At 52.4% G+C, this 21,525-nt stretch overlaps 8 protein-coding genes across 8 annotated transcripts; 4 read left to right on the plus strand and 4 right to left on the minus strand.

Moving 5' to 3' along the window:
• Positions 1–41: 41 nt before the first annotated feature.
• Positions 42–1,286, minus strand: PV05_09678 (uncharacterized protein). Its single transcript, XM_013456031.1, has 2 exons — positions 925–1,286; positions 42–872 (listed from the first exon to the last, which is right to left on the minus strand). The coding sequence occupies exons 1-2, from the start codon at positions 1,249–1,251 to the stop codon at positions 762–764; spliced, it is 438 nt and encodes a 145-aa protein (XP_013311485.1). The 5' UTR covers positions 1,252–1,286; the 3' UTR covers positions 42–761.
• A 151-nt stretch (positions 1,287–1,437) lies between these two features.
• Positions 1,438–3,414, plus strand: PV05_09679 (uncharacterized protein). The gene has a single exon (XM_013456032.1). The coding sequence runs from the start codon at positions 1,666–1,668 to the stop codon at positions 3,196–3,198; it is 1,533 nt and encodes a 510-aa protein (XP_013311486.1). The 5' UTR covers positions 1,438–1,665; the 3' UTR covers positions 3,199–3,414.
• Positions 3,415–3,962: 548 nt separating this feature from the next.
• Positions 3,963–7,951, plus strand: PV05_09680 (uncharacterized protein). The gene is made up of 3 exons (XM_013456033.1): positions 3,963–5,948; positions 6,000–6,572; positions 6,624–7,951. The coding sequence occupies exons 1-3, from the start codon at positions 4,081–4,083 to the stop codon at positions 7,447–7,449; spliced, it is 3,267 nt and encodes a 1,088-aa protein (XP_013311487.1). The 5' UTR covers positions 3,963–4,080; the 3' UTR covers positions 7,450–7,951.
• An 88-nt stretch (positions 7,952–8,039) lies between these two features.
• Positions 8,040–9,998, plus strand: PV05_09681 (uncharacterized protein; the record flags this gene model as incomplete). The annotated part of the gene is made up of 7 exons (XM_013456034.1): positions 8,040–8,253; positions 8,301–8,361; positions 8,415–8,907; positions 8,957–9,277; positions 9,341–9,451; positions 9,537–9,697; positions 9,801–9,998. 7 exons carry the CDS (start codon positions 8,040–8,042, stop codon positions 9,958–9,960), a joined length of 1,521 nt encoding a protein of 506 aa, XP_013311488.1. The 3' UTR covers positions 9,961–9,998.
• Positions 9,999–11,707: 1,709 nt separating this feature from the next.
• Positions 11,708–16,389, minus strand: PV05_09682 (uncharacterized protein; the record flags this gene model as incomplete). Its single annotated transcript, XM_013456035.1, has 4 exons — positions 11,708–13,024; positions 13,108–13,246; positions 13,550–14,195; positions 14,283–16,389. The coding sequence occupies 4 exons, from the start codon at positions 16,387–16,389 to the stop codon at positions 11,708–11,710; spliced, it is 4,209 nt and encodes a 1,402-aa protein (XP_013311489.1).
• A 402-nt stretch (positions 16,390–16,791) lies between these two features.
• Positions 16,792–18,723, minus strand: PV05_09683 (protoheme IX farnesyltransferase). Its single transcript, XM_013456036.1, has one exon. The coding sequence runs from the start codon at positions 18,627–18,629 to the stop codon at positions 16,920–16,922; it is 1,710 nt and encodes a 569-aa protein (XP_013311490.1). The 5' UTR covers positions 18,630–18,723; the 3' UTR covers positions 16,792–16,919.
• Positions 18,724–18,832: 109 nt separating this feature from the next.
• On the plus strand, positions 18,833–21,159 carry PV05_09684 (uncharacterized protein). The gene is made up of 2 exons (XM_013456037.1): positions 18,833–19,012; positions 19,062–21,159. The coding sequence occupies exons 1-2, from the start codon at positions 18,888–18,890 to the stop codon at positions 19,675–19,677; spliced, it is 741 nt and encodes a 246-aa protein (XP_013311491.1). The 5' UTR covers positions 18,833–18,887; the 3' UTR covers positions 19,678–21,159.
• Positions 19,766–20,833, minus strand: PV05_09685 (uncharacterized protein; the record flags this gene model as incomplete). Its single annotated transcript, XM_013456038.1, has 1 exon — positions 19,766–20,833. One exon carries the CDS (start codon positions 20,831–20,833, stop codon positions 19,766–19,768), a length of 1,068 nt encoding a protein of 355 aa, XP_013311492.1.
• Positions 21,160–21,525: the final 366 nt, after the last annotated feature.

Below are 21,525 nucleotides of genomic sequence, written 5' to 3' on the forward strand. Positions count from 1 at the left end.
CAATTGGTGGATGAAGTCACATTATATCATGAAGTCGTCTGGCGTGCCAAGACAACTCCATGGGTGCCATCATACACTTCTCCGGGACAGCTCCTCATGTGCAAGCACCGGCTTCTCATGCACGGCACGTCTATGTAAACATTCTATTGGCTTCAGACACGGTAAGTGGGATCAGTGTTGGGCACATGCATAGATTGTCAGCAACTTTTACACATTTCGAAAGCTATAAGCCGAAGATGAGCCAGCCGCTGCAAAGAAAGCGGAGCTCGAAATCTCGGCCGAGCATATAACAAGGAAGCGGCAATTGTTCACCGCTCGAGGTGCACCTTGCCAACGGCAGGTCGCTCCTTGCAACCATACCACTCTTATAAGCGTTGAGTGATTCAGTCAATATGGCTCCAGAAGGTAACGAGGGGTGATCCCAATCTGCGTCGAGAGCCACCCTGCTGCTGCCTTCCATAGTCTCCGTGAAGAACAGGGTGTAGGCTTCGCAGTTCCTTCGCTGTTGCATGCTGGCGTGCCGGCGCAACCAGGTGACCAAATCGTACCACGCAGGCTGGATGGTCATGGAAACCTCATGGCGGGAGGAAGACTGGGCAGCGCAGAAGCAGCCTGCGCCGTAGTTCGGACGCACGACGCACGACGCACGACGCTTCTCACCCAGCCTGGTAACACGACCTCGATCCGGACACCTATCCTACCAGGCTGGCGGCTGGTGTTTCCCTCGCCCTTTACTTTGATCCTCGAGAAGGGGTGGCTTCCTATGCTTTTGTAGGTGGTGTTATGAAAGCCTTGACAGCCAAGTTCGCATTGCCGTCATGTGAGCGTAAAAGTTCTGTAGCCTTCGTCTTTGAGAGGTCTAGCTCTTCGACCTGCAACCGCGTCAGTCCCATATACTCCGCGCATGTTCTCTTTCGCACGCACCAGGAAATTGACGTCCTCAGCAGCAACCTTGACCTTCTTCTTTGTGTCAATCTCTTTCTTCGCTTCGGTCTTTTTAGTGTCCTCCTTCTTCTTGCTGACACCGCTTGCGATCTCGAGCCTCGACATTGCCTTGCCCAATGCCTCCTGATGTGCGGCCGAGGGCTTCTTGTTGGCTGTTTCTCCGTTCTCCTGTGACATTTCGGCGGCGTTCAACGCATTAAGAGCAGCCGCGGCCTTGCGGTCTTCGGCGTTAGCAGGGAGGTTCTGAGCAACTTCATCATCGCCGGCCTCTGCGGCTGTAGACGCCGAGGGTATTGGTTCCGCCATCGTGTGGGACGTGTCAAAGGAGGGAAGAAGGTGTGTGTAGGGAGATGAGAATACGAACCACCTGGCTGATGAGAGGGAACAAATCGAAGGCACAGAAGATCGTCCCAAAAGGGCATGGCGCCTGCAACAACATCAAACTTTCTTGCTCACAACTTGAACCGCAGAGTCGAGTCATAATTTCATCAAGCAACAAGGCGGCGCACAATTCACTGATTGAACTCGGTATTCACTGCCATAGCCATTTCACTTAGCATCTTGGGATAGTGTCTGGCCGACACTCCGCTTGCCACAAGTGTTACCACGGCCACAATCTGCCGCCTTGGACCATACCAGGACTATTCGATATTGGACATCTGATCTTGCACCGCACAGCAGGGTCCTGAAGGGATTCGTTGGCCGATTGAACTTGTTATAATGGCCCAAAATGGCGCGTCTGCCACATGGACACCGTCGAGCTGGAAAGGTAGACCCATTGTTCAATCTGTGGAATACAAAGACACCGCCTCCTTCGACCAAGCCGTCACCAAACTCAACACACTGCCACCTCTGGTAACGCCACGAGAAATCGTCAAGCTGAAAAATGAGCTGCGGGAAGTAGCGACAGGTAACGCTTTCTTGTTGCAGGGTGGGGACTGTGCAGAACTCTTCGACTACTGCAACCAGGATATGATCGAAGCGAAAGTTAAGCTCTTGTTGCAGATGTCCCTTGTCCTGATCTACGGTGCGAAGAAGAAGGTCGTCCGTGTGGCCCGTATGGCTGGTCAATATGCGAAACCGCGCTCTTCACCCATGGAAACAATCGATGGTGTCACAATGGCCAGTTTCCGAGGAGACATTTTGAACAGCTATGAGGCCGACCCAGCTGCACGTGAACCCGATCCGAAGAGGCTGGTCGATGCCTACTTCCATTCGGCAGCGACACAAAACTACCTAAGAGCCGCCCTGTCGTCCGGTCTGGCCGACCTTCACGCCCCTCTGGACTGGAGTCTGGGGCACGTTCGCGATCCGACGGTCCGCGACCACTACCAAGCTATCGTAGAACGTATCACAGACACTCTTGAGATGATGCGGACGATAGGGCTTGACACTAGCGGCGGTCTTGAGACTGTTGATCTCTTCACGTCACATGAAGGCCTACTACTTGAATACGAGCAATCCCTCACTCGCTTGTTCAAACACCCATCGAACACACCTCCACCTTCACTCCCCTCAAAAACAAGTCTCTCGCCCAGCAAACACCGAAAAACTTCTCTTCCTACACAACTTCCACCTCCCTTACCCCCAACTCAAGGCTACTATGACACCTCTGCGCACTTCATCTGGATCGGCGACCGAACACGTCAACTGACACATTCACACGTCGAGTTCTTCAGAGGCGTCGCAAACCCGGTTGGTGTCAAAGTTGGTCCGAGCATGCCAGCTGCTGACCTGGTGCCTCTGCTCGACATCCTCAACCCCAGCCATGAAGTCGGCAAAATTGTCTTGATCACACGCTACGGTCACGACAAGATTGCTGCACATCTGCCAGGACATATCCGCGCGGTTCAGGCTTCGCCGCACCGAGATACCGTGGTCTGGCAGTGCGATCCTATGCACGGAAACGGGCGCAACGCGACAGTAACAGCACCCAGCACCAACGGGGAAACCACTAACGGGACGACGACTTTCAAAACTCGGCGTTTCAGTGACATCTTGTCAGAGTTGAAACAAGCCTTGACAATCCATCGGTCCATGTCCAGTTACCTTGGCGGCGTGCATCTCGAGCTCACTGGCGAAGCTGTAACTGAATGTGTTGGCGGGGCGGAGGGACTGACCGAGGAAGACTTGAGCCTCAATTATACTACCTTTTGTGATCCTAGGTTGAATGAGAAGCAGGCGCTGGAACTGGCGTTCCTGGTGGCTAGCTTCTACAGGGAGACTCCTGAAACTAAGGGTATTAGAGAATGAATAAAAGTCCTCAAATCAAACAGATACAGGCTTTCAAATGTGAGCATAGCGTTGCGACGTCTGGGACGGCAAGATATGGAAGAGACAAGACTGAGGGTTGGTCTCGGGTTTCAATCTCAAAGAACAAAATACTGTGATATCTATGCCACACTGGCCTTTCTGGAACGCTTTTCATACACTTGCTAATCAACATTCGCCATACGAAGTCCGAGGGATGAACGATGGCTGACAGAACTAGGGATTCGAGGGGCGAAGAGCGGGTTTCTCTGGGACGACCGCGTACTGATTCATCTCCCTTCACTCTGCCGTAGTATCGACCGTTCTGAGTTGTTGAAGCCTGACCTCTTGCTTCATGTGATCTGGGGACTGCAGGACAGGTCATACCTCTGTGAGAACAGAGTCCCGGCCGGATGGATACGTGCACGCGCTGAGTATTGCTGTTCCGATGGCCGACTCCAGACCCCTAGGCACTACTCGGTTGTGAGTCACGACTTCGCAGAGCAGAAAGTGAAGACAGAACTTCGAGCATGAGCTCCGACGCCGTAATATAAGGGATAGAAAGTGAGTAGCACAATATCAAATGAAGGGAGAATTAGGATTGTTGTGATGGATGAGAATTGACGTTCTCAACTCAAAGAGAGGAGAGCTCTCGAGCTCTTGAGACGGCCTATCACGTGATATACAAGGGTCACGTCTTGGCGGGCGCAGGTGGCATCTGCGCCTTCGAGGATCCAAACAACATCTCGAAACTTTTTCAGATCTATCCATTCCTCACCCTCCCTTCTCTTGCCTACCACTGACTGTAAAATCATAGTGGCATGCGTCTGACCTGTGCTGAGAATCCGCCACTAAGTAAACCAACCCTCACGTCAATCAGCAAAAATGGCTTCTGGACAATCATGGCTGAACCAGGACTTTGGCGGAGATGATGAAGAGTCTGACAACGATTTCAACCCGGTCATCGAAGGGGCCTCCGACGATGGAGAGGACGCAGAATCTCGACCACACACTACGAAACGCGAAGCAAATTCGCCTGACAATGATGGCCGCAGCGCCTCCAGAACGAATGGCAAGCAGTCGGCGTCTCCTACCAGAAGACTGAAGCCTTCGGCAGACGAAGACGAAGAAGAGGGCGATGATGATGCTAAAGAGGAGAATGGTGAAGACGACGAAGGTGAAGGCGAAGATCTGAACGGGGAAGACGACGACGAAGAGGATGAAGAAGACGAGGATGACGATGAAGACGCAGTCACAAGCCGGCCTCGCAAGCGCAGAAGAAGAGGCCTCAACCAGTTCTTCGAAGAGGAAGCCGAAGTCGACGAAGATGACGACGAGATCGAAGCTGACGAAGACGATTTGGGGCCAGAATTCATACAGGATACGCACCCTGACGATGATATTCCACCGGAAGCAGATCACGACGATGCGAGACATAGGGAGCTGGACCGCCAGCGACAATTGGAGGCTTCGATGGATGCAGAAAAACAAGCCGCAGCTTACAAGGAAAGATATGGACGAAGAACAACCACAGCTCTAAGCAACACTTCTTTCGTGCCACAGAATCTATTGATGCCTGACGTCAACGATCCGAGTATCTGGGGTGTTAGATGCAAAGCCGGCAAGGAGCGTGAAATCGTCAGCAAGCTCATGAAGAAATTCTTCGAAAGCCAGAACAGTCGGAAGCCGATGCGAATCTGTTCGGCTTTCGAACGAGGCGATGGCCCTATGGCTGGATATATCTTCGTAGAAGCCCGGCAGAAGGTCGACGTGGACGATGCATTGGCCAACGTGGCTGATGTATATCCAAGATCGAAGATGAACCTCGTTCCAGTCAAAGAAATGCCAGACCTCTTGAGAGTCACGAAGAGCAAAGAGCTCGAAGTCGGTGGTTATGTCCGCATAAAGCGCGGTTTGTACCAAGGCGACTTGGGCATGATTGAGGCCGTTGAATCTAACGGTCTTGAGGTCACTGTCAGACTAGTTCCTCGACTTGCCTACGGTGCAGATGAGGATCCCATGCGTCCTGGCGGCCTGGACTCCAAGCGCAAACGACCAAATGCTTTTGGACCCATCAACAGTTTCGCAAATCGGCCTCCTCAGCGGCTCTTCAACGAGGCCGAGGCGCGGAAGAAGCACGACCGATTTATGCAGCAGAATCGAGGCCTTTCAAATAAGAGCTGGACTTATAGAGGCGAGCAATATGAAGATGGCTTCCTGATCAAGGATTTCAAGCTACAGCATGTTACTACCGAGAATGTGAGCCCGAGACTCGATGAGATCACAAAGCTCACGAAAACGGCAGCCGATGGCACAGAGACCCTAGACTTGGAGTCTCTGGCTCATAGTCTGCGGAGCACGACAGCCGAAGGCAGCTTCCTACCTGGTGATGAAGTTGAGGTCTACGAGGGTGAGCAGAGAGGCATCGTGGGAAGAACAGAAGCCGTCAACGGTAATATCGTGTCTATCATGGTGTCAGAAGGGGAGCTTTCGGGTCAGCTTGTCGAGGTGCCCGTGAAGGGACTACGGAAACGCTTCAGAGAAGGCGACAATGTCAAGATCATTGGTGGGAGCAAGTACAGTGACGAGGTTGGAATGGTTCTTCGTATCAAGGACGACAAAGTCACTGTCCTTACCAACACCAGCAATGAAGAGATTACTGTCTTCAGCAGGGATCTTCGAGAAGCCACAGACGGCGGCGGTGGCGGTGCCGGAAAGAGCAAATTTGATGTGCAAGAATTGGTTCAGATTGAGTAAGTATTCTTCTTCGAGATGACTACTGCCAGTTGCTAACAAGACGACAGTCCTACCACGGCTGGCTGTGTCATTAGAGCTGATCGCGAGTCGGTGCGGATATTGGATCAGAACGGCTCCGTCACCACCAGAATGCCTTCGCAGGTGCAGAAGATCGAAACTCGGAGGAATGTCGTCGCCACGGACAAGAATGGATCTGAGATTCGCGTCGGCGATGGTATCCGCGAGTCTGGCGGAGAAGGCAAAAGTGGGATGATACTACATATCCACAGAGGATACGTGTTTGCCCACAACAAGCTCGGGATCGAGAACTCGGGTATCTGGGTTGCTAGATGCACCAACGTGATTACGACTGCCGCAAAGGGTGGAAGAATTACTGCGCCTAGCACTGACTTGACCAAGATGAACCCTGCACTGCAGATGAAGCGACCAGATATGTCAATGGCCCCTCCTCAACGTCCTGGACGTGACCCCATTCAAGGTCGACTTGTCCATATCAACAAAGGTAATTACAAAGGTCACCGTGCGATTGTCAAAGACACCACAGCTGGAGAGGCGAGACTTGAGCTTCAGACTAAGAACAAAACCATCAATCTCAGCAAATTCGACCTTTCCATCATTGAGTAAGTCGAATCCAATGGCACACTCGTGACTACGCTGACACTACACTCTAGTACCAATACCCAAAACAAGACAAGATATGAGGACTGGATCAGGCAACGTGGAGGACCATCAACTATGCGTGCAGGTCCCGGTGGCCTCGGTTCTCGTGTTCCAGATGGAGGTGGCTTTGGTGGCCGGACTCCTATGGGCGTTATGGACGGAGGACGAACTCCAGCATGGGGTACCTCGTCACGAACTCCCGCGTGGAGCGGTCCTAGTGGCTCTGGGCTCGACGCTGGACGCACCCCATCATGGAAGGGTCCATCTGGGTCACAAACATCCTACGGGGGTGGAGGTATGACATCTTACGGTGGTGCTGGCAATTACTCAGCTACAGGCAGCCGCACGCCGGCTTGGAGCTCCGGCGCAAAGACCCCTTACGGGGCTGACCATGGCTTCAGTTCGTCCGGCAATTCTGGTTTTGATGCCTTTGCTACAGGCTCGAGAACGCCCGCCTACAACTCTTCTTCCCGTACTCCGGCTTGGAGTGGCCCGGGCAATGCTGCTTCTGCGCCTACACCTTCTGCACGCCCATACGATGCGCCAACGCCAGGCATTTCTGCACCCACACCCACTGCTTCCGGTCGCTACGACGACGATGCTTACACTCCCTACCTTGGCGCTCCAACACCAGGTGCTGGTGTTCCTGATGCGCCGACACCTGCTCCAAGCTTTGCGAAGAGTGCCAATCGTGAGCCACTCGCGCATAATCGTCTTGGCTTCGATGCTCCTACGCCTGCAGCAAGTGCACCTACGCCCTACGCCAGCGGTGCGTTTGATGCGCCTACACCTGCGGCCGGAGGACCACGATATGCGGATGATGACGACGAAGATTGACGCCCTCGCTCTTAGTAATATGGCTCCGAGGGCATTGTTTGCCCACGTGTATTATTAGACCAGAAAATTCCAAATTCCGTCCTTGGGCACAGTGTCGTCCCAGGATCACAAAGGGACCCTCATGATTCCTCGGAAGCTCTTTCAGCCTTATGCCACTTATGCCATGATGGCTGCAGACCAAGTACTCTTGGTACTGGGAGATGGTGAAATAACTTGGCGCATTACAGTAAGCCGCAGCAATAAAATTGCGGGACCTTTTGTCTACATGAACACGGGAACACGAGCCGTCGTATTCTCACCAGCGTAAGCTGACTTCCCTGCGACGAGCACTCAACCCGATTTGACGATGCCTGTGAAAGATGATGTGCCAATTCGAAGCTCACCGCGGTTCTCGAATCGATTGAGTCTACCGGTTGTTTGGTTCAGGCCTCCCGGGCCAACGCGTAACTCTCCTGCAGGGGTGTTCATCGAAGGTAGGTACATCAGCCATCTCCAGCTATATAGCCCAATCCCTCGAATCGGTTGTTTACCTCATCCTTTTCCCTTTGACCCCGAATTCACCCCTGGTAGGACAATCGCAAGGATCAGTGATGGCGCTCTCTTATTCCTTCATATTCTCCCTACTGTTACTGTTGCCCATCGTGGCCTTCGTTCTGCGAGCGCTCTACCGAATCACTCTGCATCCTTTAGCACGTTTCCCAGGCCCGAAGCTTGCGGCTGTCACCAATGTTTATGCTGTGAGCTATGATCTATCCCCGAACGATTCACTCGTCAAGCACCTGAGAAAGCTGCATGACCAATATGGTGGGCATTGTTGACAGATGCTGGAGTCTCTTTTTGACCACAAGCAGGGCCCATCGTCAGAGTACGCCCCAATGAGTTGCACATCTTCGATTGGGAAGCTTACCGAACGTAAGACATGTCGTGCATTCACTGAACGTGAACCCAAACTAATGATGCGGCAGTGTCTTCAGGGCAGGATCCGACTTCCATCGTTCTCCGGAGGTCTACAGCGGGCCGCAAGTCCAAGGCTCCTTTCTCAGTGTTTCCGACGGTCGCGTCGCCAGGCCCCACAGGGAGCTGTTTGTGCAATCATTCTCGAAGGCTGCGATCAGTCACCTTGAACCTCTGATCAACGAGAAGTTGCTCCGATTTCTCGTCCGGCTGGAGGATTTTGCGCATCGAGGCACTGCCATAGACCTAGATACGGCCTTCGAATGCTTGACGGCCGACGTCACCATGCATTATTGTTACCAGATGAGCTTGGGCTTGTTGGATGACCCTCTCCTCAAGCCCAGTCTGATCGTGAATCTGGAAGAATTCGGCTCTATCGCGCCAGTCTTCTGGTATTTTCCACGACTAGGGAATCTCATGAATAAGGCCATATTTCCCCTGTTGCCAGAAAGGAAAGTCAGAACATGGTTCCCTGCCGTGGCAGCCTTGAACGGCGTGTTGAAGGTGAATGTACCAGTCCTGGTGGAGAGACATGCCGACTAATTCTAAGCAGCAATGTGAACAACTCATTATGTCGCTGTCGCAAGCACCGAGCGATTCCAAAGAGGTGACTTCCTCCATCTTCAGAACTGCGCTCAACCCGAATCGTGAAAAGGGTCAATATGTGGCCAACCTGAAGGAACTCGCCGCCGATGCCGTTCTCATGTTTCTGGCAGGAACTGACACAACCGCGCACGCCCTGACCTTCGGCACGTGGGAGATGGTAAAACGACCGGAAATCTTTCGAAGGCTACGTCAAGAACTTGTTACTACTGTTTTGCCCCAGAGAGGCGCAGTTGCAGTGCTCACCGACCTGGAAAACTTGCCCTTCTTGGTGAGCACAACATCCCAAAGCCCTTGGTTTGGCGAACGTATCCTAACCCATCCGGAATTCCAGCGAGCTGTTATCAAGGAGTCTCTCAGGTTCTCACTGGGTACTTCTGCACGGCTTCCAAGGCTCGTGCCTGCTCAAGGAGCGATCCTGTGCGGACAGTCCATTCCTGCTTCGGTAAGTCCATGATTCGAAGGTTGTCTCCTTGGAATGGCAATTCAATCGTGACGAACGGACTCCTACTGACAGGCGGTTAACGTAGACTCGAGTGTCTTTCAGCCACTATGTGTACAACAACGACCCTACCAAATTCGTGGACCCATACACCTTTAAACCTGAACGATGGCTGGGTGACAACGTGAATGAGCTAGAGAGTCATATGATCAGCTTTTCGCGTGGTAGTAGGAATTGCATCGGCCAGAAGTAAGTTGCTATGAACTCACATTGCGCGTTCAGCAGTTTCTTCTTTTTACCCTTGGGTCTCTGTCAGACTCCGTTCAGGATAGCTTGCTGACTTGGCACATAGTCTTGCCTATGCAGAGCTTTACAAAGGCTTTGCCCATCTCGTTCGCAGGTTTGACATCGTGAACGCTGAAACTACACATCACGATATGGATTGGCAGGACGCCTTTACTCCGAGATTCAACGGGCATTTGAAGGTCAGGCTGCAGGCTGTTCCAAAATGAGAAACTCCGGCTCTTTGGCAAGTAGCTGATCGATGAGGTTATGTTGTGACTGAGACGGAGTCAATGGCTGTTCTTGATTTTGCCTCGCCAATGTCGCGCCGTCGGTGAGGGTCAGGCTGAACTTCTACGGTCTGTCTATCTGTTGTTCTTCAAGCAAGCGTAGTCGCTTCCAGCCAGGCTGCACTCTGTAATTTGTGCCCTGTCCACCTGTCTGAGTGGACTGAGGAGCCTGGACGGTCCTTCTACGGTGGCTCCTTCCGGAAAGGTCAAGCGATGCGGAAGAAATCTAATGAAAAGAACTCACCGACGACATCTTGTCCAATTTCACATGCTCCGGCCTATTTGAAGCACATCATGTATCGACATTGCCGGACCATGCAGCAGCGAGGTAGGTGACTAACATCACGAGCATTCACAAATAGTGAACACGTTATCTTAAGCGCCCAAGTGCCAATCCCATTGAGTTCTCCCCAGGCAGCCGTACAGCCGTAATGGAGGCCTCATACGTGGCAAGGTATCATGTATCCTCATGATGCCTCTGTCGATTGACTTGACTGATACCAAAAGCGGAACCAATTGTCCATCTTCCAGCCGGTTCAGTCCAACAGGGTTCCATAGCACCGTTTACATATCTCAAAGATGAAGTTCCTGCCCAGCATCTTCCTTTTCTATCTCACCATCTTCTCCCCAGCTGTCCTTGCCCGCCCCTGGCGCCCGGGCGACCGGTGCTCGACAATCCTCATAACCACCATTCCAGGGGGGCAGCCCACGCGGGACCTCCTACTATTGTGAAGGAGAAGATCTTGAAGAAATACCGCGCCCGTCGGCCACATGCGCTTGGAGCGGAACGGGATATCCAGCGTCCAACTTTCCCAACCAGGACATGCGTCCACTCCGCCCTGACATCCTGCCCGAACATAACAACCGTCGACCTGCGCGTCGCTCTCCTGGGCTGCTCCGAATGGCCTGACCGATGGAACTTACCCTTCTCCCTGGCTTCAATTTCCTGGGGCAAAATAAAATCGGCACGCCGCTGACAGATATAACGTTTTGGGCAGGAGATTGGAGTCGTCCGGGGGATGGGCCGCTGTACATGCCGCCCTGGATAGAGGGTCGGCGGGCGAAAGTTGTTTGCAGCGTTGCACGTTCGAACTCAGATGGTGCGAAGCGTGAAGGGACTTGTCCAGGGGTGTGCAAGGTCGAAGTCGTAGTACAATATTGGGAAGAACGTCAGGACCGGTCAGGTCATTACTGAACGCAAGCGACATTGCCGTTGGAAATTTGGAGGGCAAGATCATGACAACAGAAACTGTGTGCTGGTCGCCAATATCGCCGGATTGAAAAAGCACGGCCTGTCCAGTGACATAGGTCGATTATTGAATTGAAAGATTAAGACCACCTAGGAGTATTATCCATACAACTGCAAACCTAGCCCATCTACTGCAGACCGAGAGCCAAAAAGATACTGTAAAATGAGACTATCTCTCATCGCCTTCATTTTCTTGGTCGTCATACTTGTCCCCAATCCAACCAACCGTGCGTCGGCCGCAAGCCTCCCGTTCGAGAAGTAGTCATCCTCGCTCAACCAGTAAATAAAACATACAAGAAAGGTACCCTGACCGCGTGGTTCATACGTGGCATTCAATAAGAAAACCCCTTGCTTTCCAACGAAACACCATTGGCGTTGGCTGCTCTAACTCAGTCATGTGGTCATGGCGGAACAGCTCCATCAGCTCCGTCGCTGCTTTCAAGAGGGACCTGCTTCTTCCTTGACTGCATTCTCGGCAGGTCTGACACCGCCAGCAGCTTGGGCAGCGATGGACTGCTGCACATTCACAGACCCATTGGCAGCGACATCATTATTCAACGCATCGAACCCCCAAGGCTCCGATGTTGTAGCTGGCGGAGCTTGAGCTTGGACTGTCGCTTGTTCATGAGCAGCTGGCGAAGGACGCATGCTCGGTGGTGTTGGGACCTCATTTGAAGCTGCTTCTGGCTCATCCTCAAGCTTTATTGCGCCGGATTTTGGTGATGCGCTCTTTGCGGCCTCATTCGTTAGGGTTGCAGCATCCGCGTGCCCCGTGGTCTCTCCTTCTTTGCCTTCACAGTCTTCGGTCTTGACTCTAGCGTCTGGTCCTGGCTCTGGACCTGGGTCAGGCTCAAGGCCCACAGCTCGCTTGAAGATCAGTTCTGCCCCATCGACGACTTTGATCACCGCTTTTCGCAATGCACGCTGATCGCGTGGGAGGACCTCGGTCTTCTCTCCCTTGTCTTGACCGATGACTACGCCAGTGTAGTCTCTTTCGATGGACATGAAGATTCCGTCGACCTTGGTGAGCATGTCTTCTTTGACCTCCTTCAACATCTTCTCGATGAGCCGGCGAACATGCTCGACGGCGTCTTCGAACATCGACTCCTTTTCTTCCTCGATGTATCGGGCCATGTTAGCTCTCATCCTCGCGTACGAACCTGGCCCAGACTCCCTCACGCAGACATCGTAGATGTCCAGCATGTGCTTGGTGATCTGAGGCTCGAATTCTCGATTAATCTCTCGCTGCTTCTCGGTGATTTTGGCGCGTGCCTCGTTCATTGCATCTTTGAGTGTCTCCTTGTACCCGGCTAGCTGATGCTTGAGCATATGGAATGCAGCAGTGGAGACACCATTGCGTACTGCACGACGTTCCACTTCCTCGTGGAACGCCATGAGCATTTGGCCTACGTGAAGGGGAAGCCCATTCAGAATTCCTGGCATTCTGCGGCTGAAAACAGATTCCCAAGGACCAGCGATGTGGCGAATGACCGGCTCTACTAGCTGCTCGTTGAAGTTATGACAGCCCCAAGCGTTTGTAAAGCATCCTTCGCGGCGTACAACAGCTTTGTACGTTGCCCAGTAGAGGCCTCCCGCCGCACGATTGTCCCGATTGACAGGCGACCCCCACTTGCGAGCAGTGTCGTCTGCCTGTGATTTCGCGGCCGTTGTGGCAGCTGGGTAAACATCGTAGACCTTGTCTTGCAGCTCGTCGGCGATTCCGCCCATGAGGTTCGAGACTGCCTTCTCGAGTGCCTAACCTGTGTTAGTTACCATGGCCATTCATGAGTAGACAAGACATAAGAAATTTTGGGGACTGATAGACTGGGGGAACTCACAGAGTCAAGCTTGTTCAGCCTCTCTTTCAGGATTTGGGCCTCTCGCTGCAACTGATCCTCAGTGAGATTATTGCCGGTACCGTCGTTGGACGCCCATAGCCTCAAGGAGTTGAGAAGCTGAAAGAGGCTGTTGAGAAATCTGCGAGACGCCGTTTGACGATCAGCTGTGGTCAACTGGATGCAGTGGGCTTGCAGCGCGGGCACTTCGGTTTCATCGAGATGCTTGAAGCCAGGAGGTGTTTTGTCTCGCTGAAGTCTCCCTTTCAACTTTTGGTATGCACGAGATGAGACACAAAAGACGGGCAAATTGCGGGCAACCTCATCGTAGTCACGGGTGTCCACTTCGGGATTGAAATTTGCGGCATCTGCTTCCTCAGCCAACTCTTGATCGAGCTCGCGGATGCCTGAAGCGTAGTCTTGTCGAATTGCTCATCTGGAGTACTCGTTGCGGCCAGAGATGCATTTGGCTGAAAGCTCGGCATCGATCGACTCATTTTCTTTGTCGATTTGCTCGATCTCCCGGCGAAGGTCCTTCATCTGCTCGTCAATGCCGAGCTTCTCGCGTCGTCCTTCTTTCTTCGCCACTCGCAGCTCTGCAATTTTGCTTGTGATCTCGTCATCGGTCAAGGGGGGCCCGCGATCCTCATTTGTATCGGAGGAGGCATAGTCGGACGCTGCATCATTGTCGGAATTTTCGCCGTCGTCATTGAATTCGTCGTCCGTATCAGGCTCAGCATACTTGGGTTTCTTCTTTGACGGGATAGAAACCTCTACACGTTTGCGCTTCTGAGATGCTGCTTTGGGCTTGTAGACGGGTTTGCCAGCATTGCAGTCTTCTTGCAACTTCTCCCAGACTTCGACCTCCTCATCGGCGGCTTCTATGGCTGCGTTGATGTCGGACTTGGTGTCCTTGAGATCCTCAATCTGCTTCTTCAAAGCATTCTTCTTCTTCCGGAGTCCTTCCCATTTTGTCCACATCGGACCAAGCTCTTCCTCAAGTCCTAAGGAATCCTGAGCTTCCGTGATGGAGATGTCGTCCGTCTTGCTACAGATGAAAGTGACGGAATTGTAACCACCATCCATTTTCACTGCAATTCGTCAGTAATATGTACTAATGAAGACAGCATTCAAGGCTTGTGCTGGGAGGCAACACCCTTGTGGTGGAAGTTACTTACACTGTCGTTTGAAGCTGTCGCCGAGCAAGTTCTTCGCAGATTTGTCATCGACAGCTCTTGTGATGGGCGCAACGATCCACAGTCCAGTACATTGTTTCATATAGCTTTGAGCTACCGCAGCACGGGCTTGGTTACTGTCATGTACACCTGGAAGGTCGACAATGACGGCACCCGTGGCTAAGGCGGGAGCCTTGACATATAGTCTGACCATTCGAATGAGTGGCCAGAATTCCATCTCGCGAGGCTTTTTCTTCTCTTTCTCCCCATCCTCCTTCTTGCCAGATGTTTTTTCTTTACTGTCGACGTAATGCTGCAATTTCTTGTAGAACAGCAACGGGTCGTCTGCCTCTAGGTTGCGAGTGGTACCTAGGCATTTCACGTTCTCGTGTGACATTAGTCTGTCAATTGGGACATGCTCCATCTCCTCCTTCGTTAGCTTGGGGTACACAGCCTTTACTTGAGCATAAGCAATGCCACTCTCTGAATCTTCGTTCGTACACTCGCGAGATACTTGGCCGCTGCCGTCGAGTAAGTCTTGAAACATTACCTTGAGCATCTTGAGCCAGTCATCGCGGGAGATGAATTCAACTTCAGCTCTGTACGGCGCAGCATCATCATAATTGTAGCTGATCTCGGTGACGACTGCGGTACACGCTCGCATACAATTGGTGGGCACCAGACGTTCCTCGTCCAGCATAGCATTGATGACCGAGCTCTTTCCTGCACCGGTGGCACCGACCACCCCAATCACAGTCCTTGACCGCGCTGCTTGTTTTTGCACCTTCTCCAGAGCTTGAATCCACTGGCCAGCTTCTTCACTAGGCTGTTCCTGCAAAGTTCGATGAATGTCGCTGAGCAGTTCGACACCTCTCTCAACCCCTCTTTCCAGCTGCTCCGGTGTGCGATGATCGAAGAGTTCAGACATGCTGAGGCGGACTGGTGCTTCGTTCTGAGAATTCACAGCATCCTCAAGGTCGACATGGAAATCTTTCGTTTCTGCTAAGCCGTCGAAACTAGCAATCGTGCTGTCCTCGGGTTCCGGCGAAGGCGTTGGCTCTCGCTTGAAGCCAGGCGTAGTGTCTCCATTATGCGGAAAAGTTTGGGCGTTGCTGACGGGACCTGGCATGCTATCCACGATACCTCTGTGCACTGCTGCCTGGACATGGTTCATAACTATGTTCGTATACCGGGCTTTCTCCGTGCTGCCCATTCTGGTCCAGAGATGCGTGCAGATCTCGGAGTGATGTATTTGAGACACAAAATCGCGATGAGGGTCTACACTACCTCTCTGAAACGCAAAATACCGCTCGTAGTAGAAGCACCAGAAGGTTCCGTGCTGAACACGGCGGACTAAGACGGGCTCTGGTCGTTCGGTAGCTGTTACTTTGGCTCCTCTCTGGATGAAGAAACTCTTCTGACCCGGCTGTAACCCTAGCCATTCGTGCTTGATTGCTTCGTCATCCTTAAGAGGATTGAGGGTTCCGAGCTGTCTCTGGAGTTCGAGGCGCTCAAACAGGAAGTCTTCCCAGCCGATTTGATCTGACTGATTTGAATGAGTCGGCGACTGTACATGCTGCGCGTCAGGAACGTTCTGTGGATGGCCACTCAGAGCGCGGGTAGGTGGCGTATACTGCTTGATTTTGAGATCCTCGGTGCTCTGAATGGTAGCCGCAGCCTTGCTGCCGGATTGATTGGCAGTGTTTGTGACTTCAGTGAGCGGCGAGCGTGATGGCGTCATCATTGTCTTCGCCTTGTCTTTGTCTAAATCTTGTAGCCGAATAGCTTCAAGAGCGACGAAGTCATTGGGAGGACGGGTAGCAAGAGTGCTGATTTTGGTCTTTTCGTGGACTACTGCAAAGTCGTGGCGAAGGACGATTTCGCCCGCCTCTGGAAGCCGCTTCTTGTAGGCTTTCAGCAGGGACGAGACTTCCTTCTCTTTAGGACACTTAATCCAAAGAGCATCTTGCTGATCGAAGGGGCCCAAAGCCGTCTTATCATGCAGCAAAATGGCAATGAAGGCCACACCTGGAGTCAGCTCATGATCGGGCTTCAGGTCATTCATTCTAAAGAAGAAAGAACTGTCATTCGTTAGTCTGGCGTCATTCATTGTTTTAGTGATAGACGTTACGAAGGGGTCGTCATGCTGACGAGACAGCTTTCGCTGGAGCTTACTGGCTCGCAGGCCTCCAGCTATATTGGTCGGCGACGCTCAGAGCATTGAGTGGACAATGAAGCATTGTTTTGGTTTGCAGAAGAGTGCGAGGTCAAGGTAGGGTTCGCGTCAACCAACACGCGTTCTCGTTTGTTTGAAATAGCGCGACTAAATCACTGGCGTCTACCCTAAATTGGTTAGGTCGGGTCAGAATACACTGTGTTAAGTAATTTATATTTTACTTGCCTACTTCGTACTTAGCGCGTTATCCTGCTCGGCATACCTCCCTTGAAAATGGCATCTGGAGGGAGGAGCACAGAGAATGTAATCGCGGGGCGACGAGATTAGATTTGTTCTCATACTTGATCTTCGTGGTCGTGCATCAGCACCCTTGTATTCTACACGTTTAGCAATATGTGGTCATGCTATGAAATCAACGGCCCCATCGTGCGAGAGGCAAGTGTTTGTCGGCTTGGGAGCGCTGTTCAAGTTGGTCGCTTAAACCCAAGCATGGCGGGATTAACCTCTGTGGCAATCTTCAAATGCTTTGGCGCTTGTGCTGAATCCATCCCCAGAGTATTGCCATCAAGCTCAATCTCAGGCTCGTCGTAGATGCTTGCAGCCGGCTCGGATTCGAGGAAACCGTCCCATAGCCCTTTCTTGCATACCAACGCGCCTACGAGCACGAGAGGGAGCTGCCAGACGCTCGCCCAGAAGAGGCCTCTTGCACTACCTCCAGCTCCTTGTTTCCTCCAGAAACGGACGGCCTCGCGAGTCATCCATACATTGCACACCGTGCTAATGGCCAGGAAGCCTGAATTGACATATCCGCCCCAGTACAGCAACCCACATATTGGAAACATGGCAAACGAGTATCGTAACGCCACCCTTGCATTCCGGGCAGGATTGGTCCAAGCCAACATTTTGTGGCCAGCATTTCTGTAGTCTTCTCGGATAGTATGCGAAAGAGACATGAAGTGGGGGAACTGCCAGGCAAACAACAGCGCAGCCAGTGCCCAACCACCAATGGAATCTTCGGAAAGGAGCATATCTCGCCACGAGTGGTGCTCTGAAGTGGCCGCCTCGCCTGCAGCAGCACACCAACCCATGAGAGGTGGGATACCACCTACTATGGCACCAACCCATGTATTAGCTGCCGAGAGCCGTTTCATCGGAGTGTAGACCCCAGCATAGAGAAAGATGTTCAGAGCGGAGAGTCCAGCTACTGTAGGATTCGTGCCATACCCCAGAAGTAGGAGTCCCGAGGCTCCACACACTAGTGCAAAGAGTGCCGCGGATCGTTTAGAAACCAGATTCCGGACGAGTGGTCTGTTGCGAGTTCGTGTCATCAGAGCGTCGAATTTGGGCTCGAAGAGCATGTTGAGAGTGTTTGCACAGGCGCATGATAGGAAGGTTCCCGAAGTCAGGAAGAGCAATGTCAAGGTCGAAGTCGAAAATGAAGTCTCCACAGACGAGGCTGTGGAAGACAGTAATTCTGGTAGGGGATACAAAGAGTATGCCGAAGTCGTCGTGAGTAGGATGAGGAAGGATAATCGAGGCTTCGATAGAGAAAGATATGTCGCCATTCTGCGTCGGAAGGTAGCGGATGCGGGCATAGATGCAGCCGCCGTTGTCAATTGTGATGAGGCATCTAGAGGTAATGATTCTTCTGGGCCTGTGGAAGAAGGATCATTACTCTTCCGTCTCTTCCTCCTTCTGTGTGGTAATATGGTCTCGTCCGACTGAATTCCAGGTATGGGCTGGACAGTCTCTACACCCTGAACTGTTGGGCTCACTTCTTGGGCGCCAGATGTCTCCGCGATCGCCCGTTTATGGTCTGATGAGAGCTGGTCATATGCTTCCTCGGCGCGGAGTATGTTGTCCTTGCGCGACAAGTTCTTTTTGCTCTGCTGCGGTTCTGCGGCAGTCCGCATTGCCGCTAGAAGCCCGCTCTTGACCCATCCTCTATCTAGCGAATCGTTGGCGGAAAAATAGTCGCGGACGAAGCTTTGTGAGTTTCCTACTGAGTTCCGGGAGCTTGCAGTCGCAATCAGTGGCGCGGCGTGAAGCTTTCTCTTTCCGTAGGAAGACCATCGCAAGAGGTTGCCCGAAGTAGAGGACTGGCGAAAGGTTCGGGCGAGACAGGCTGAGCAAAGGGCGTTACTGGAAAGGCGAGAGACTGCCGGAGCAGCCATTGCAATCGCCTGCGCAGGCTGGTGGGAGTTATACTATTGACGAAGCATTGGATGGACGCTCTGAATTTGCGAAGAGTGATCGCCACCTTTGGAGTTGAAGCTTTGTAGTTGCGCAGTTGGAGATCGAGAATCTGCCCACTATTTGTATGTACAACCACAACCGTGCACCACATCAGCTCGCATCCACTTTCTGCACTCTGCCTGGCACCGCAAAACCACTCGTTCCTATGCACTGCTCAATTGAAAAGTTGGTATAAAATGGCCGCTCTAAGTAACGACCAGGTCAGATCCCTTGACCAAGCAAGACAGCGACTGCTGGCGCTTCATACTTCCTTGGTCGCCCTGCGCTCAGAGGTCACCACCCAGAGCCAACTACCTTCCTGGTATCTTAGACAGCGTCACAGCTTGGAGGTTGGAACTGACACTTTGCAGGCCCTCGCTACAAACCCACGCAAATCTCATCTCGAACAACCTGCAGCAGATTGCAGCACAGCTGTCAGAGCATCGTGAATTCTTCCAATCCACAGTCGCTTTCCCACTACCTCAATTTCCCGGCAGAGAGCGCGCCATCATTCTAGAGACACTGCTACGAACGAAACTTGAGCCCAGTATAGAAGATTGGATTGAAGAAGGAGAGAAGATAGCCACGGAACAACACAAGGCGTCTTACTCGGGGCTCCCTGATCAAGATCGCAGTGCCCTTTGGCAATGGGCACCTAGCGCGGCCAACAAAGAGGCTCGGAAACAGAGATGGGGTGCTGATTATACCCTAGAAGAGAAGCAACGGGGTATACAAAACGTGGTCACTGGTCTTCGGAGGGAACTCGTTGAACCAGCTGACGACGAGGGTGAAGAGGGCGAAGAGGAAGACGAGGATGAATATGAGGAGACCGACGAAGAAGACGAAGACAAGATGGACGTCGAACCCACGAAAACCGAACCAAAGCCTGGAGTTTCTGCGCCTACAACTATCAGAGAAACGGTTACAATCCAGATGCCTCTCGAATCCATTCACAAATACATGACCACAGGAGGGGCGTCAGGCTGAGAGTGCAACTCTTTAAGGCATTAACACACGAGGAAGACGACGCAGCAACGTCCTCAACATTCAACATCCAAACATCAATCTCATTGCTTCATATCGGGGTCCGAGTACTATAAGAGAACCCGACGCTTAGGTCCCCTGGTGTTGATCCTTGAAGCTCTACTGCCCTTTCAGCCTGCATGTAACTTGGATCTTGTGGCCATGAGAAGTCCGCCCACTCGCTGTCGTCTATGATCCAGATAGGATTTTTTATCCTCCAGGCAACGTTGACTGTAACATCCCCAGGCAGTTGTTTGGCAAGGGTTTGCTGGAATTGGTCTCTTTCGGTCGACGAGACCTGGTGCGCTACATCACCACTTGCCTCCACGATTATCGTCAGCCTTCTGAGAGCTCTTACGTGCACCAGACCCTCAGTCACCCAAGACGTGGAAGCGAAGGACACTGGATAGGGAGGCCCACACGCTAGAAAATGCATCAGTCCGGCTAGCGAGTCTGCTTGTTGCAAGTACAGATCTCGCGTCCCAATGTGGATTGTCAGAGATCGCAAGTCGAATCGCGATCCGCTGCTGGCATCTCTCGAGGGGCGGGTTTCCGTGTCTTGACGAGCAGTATTCTGGCGGCGATCTGTCTCGTCCATTCCAGCCATCAGCCTCAGCAAGGATCTGACCTCCCATATCTCGGTCACGCTGGCAAGCAAACTCAAATCAATTTGTCTGATCGCACCTCGTTGGACCTCTCGCAAGCTGGACAGGAATTGTTTCGTGGCTGTGATGTTGGAACCAAATACGGACGGACATTTCACTTTGTTGATCTGGAACGGAAGGAGGTGCATTTCCCCATGAACTTGACGACAGATCAGCAGAGGAGACACATAATCCCGGCGTGAAGTCGCCGTCTTGGTCGGCTTTGGTGGTGGGAACTCTGCCGCCTCTGGAGCTTGGAAGACATATTGGAAAATGCTTCGCCGAATCTCGAATGGCAAACTGAGAAACGAAATCGTGGACGCGGCCAATCGACCGGTACCAGGGTTGCACCTGTGAGGCCGAGATATGGAGAGTCCATTCGATGCCGTGCTCGGCAGCTCGCTGACCTGCAGGCCGCGAAGTTGGAATGTCATGTCTGGAACGGTTCGTTCCTCCGGGATTTGGGTTGCTGCCATTGGTTGTCTACGGCCGTACAGTGCAACAGTCTGAACGAGCGGTGTTGAGAGGTCGAGTCCAACACAAGTACGGTTTGGAGGCTGATGTCTGAACTGGTCCGCTTCCGACAGAAGAAAGATTCGAGCAGTGCTACAGCGCCTTTCGACAGAGAGCAGGGACAATGGTGCCAGTCATTGAAGAGAGGCACACTTACAAGGAGAAACAAAATGCCTGGGCAAATCAAAGCTATCACACTTTCTCCCTCGGACATGGGATTTGTAGATGTGAGAGCAGTCGCAGCCGGCCTCGTGTCGGTATGTCGAAGATTAATGAACCACCTACCACAAGCGCTAGATCCATCGTCCATGATGATCGTAATCCATATTCTCGCCAATGTGGGACAGGACACGTCTAGCAAGGCCGCATCAAGCGAGACTTAAGATCATCTAAGCTCCCCGCTTGTAGTAAGGGGAGCAGGGCGGATATGCGAGATGATCTGCCGCGTAGCCTGTACGAGGGGGCTCCGTATTCTTACCTCAGCTGACTCGCCCACCAAATTGTGAGGAGTACCAGTGGTACCGTACCAGGTATGGTTGCAGCAGTGCCATCAGTCTTATATTATGGTCATGAGCTTACGCAATAAGGCGCACACACTCTTCCGCGGAACAAAAGTACTTCGCCTCAGTTTATGGTACTGTAGTTGGCTCGGACA

Source organism: Exophiala xenobiotica (genome assembly GCF_000835505.1).
Source record: "Exophiala xenobiotica strain CBS 118157 unplaced genomic scaffold supercont1.6, whole genome shotgun sequence".
Classification (NCBI taxonomy): domain Eukaryota; kingdom Fungi; phylum Ascomycota; class Eurotiomycetes; order Chaetothyriales; family Herpotrichiellaceae; genus Exophiala; species Exophiala xenobiotica.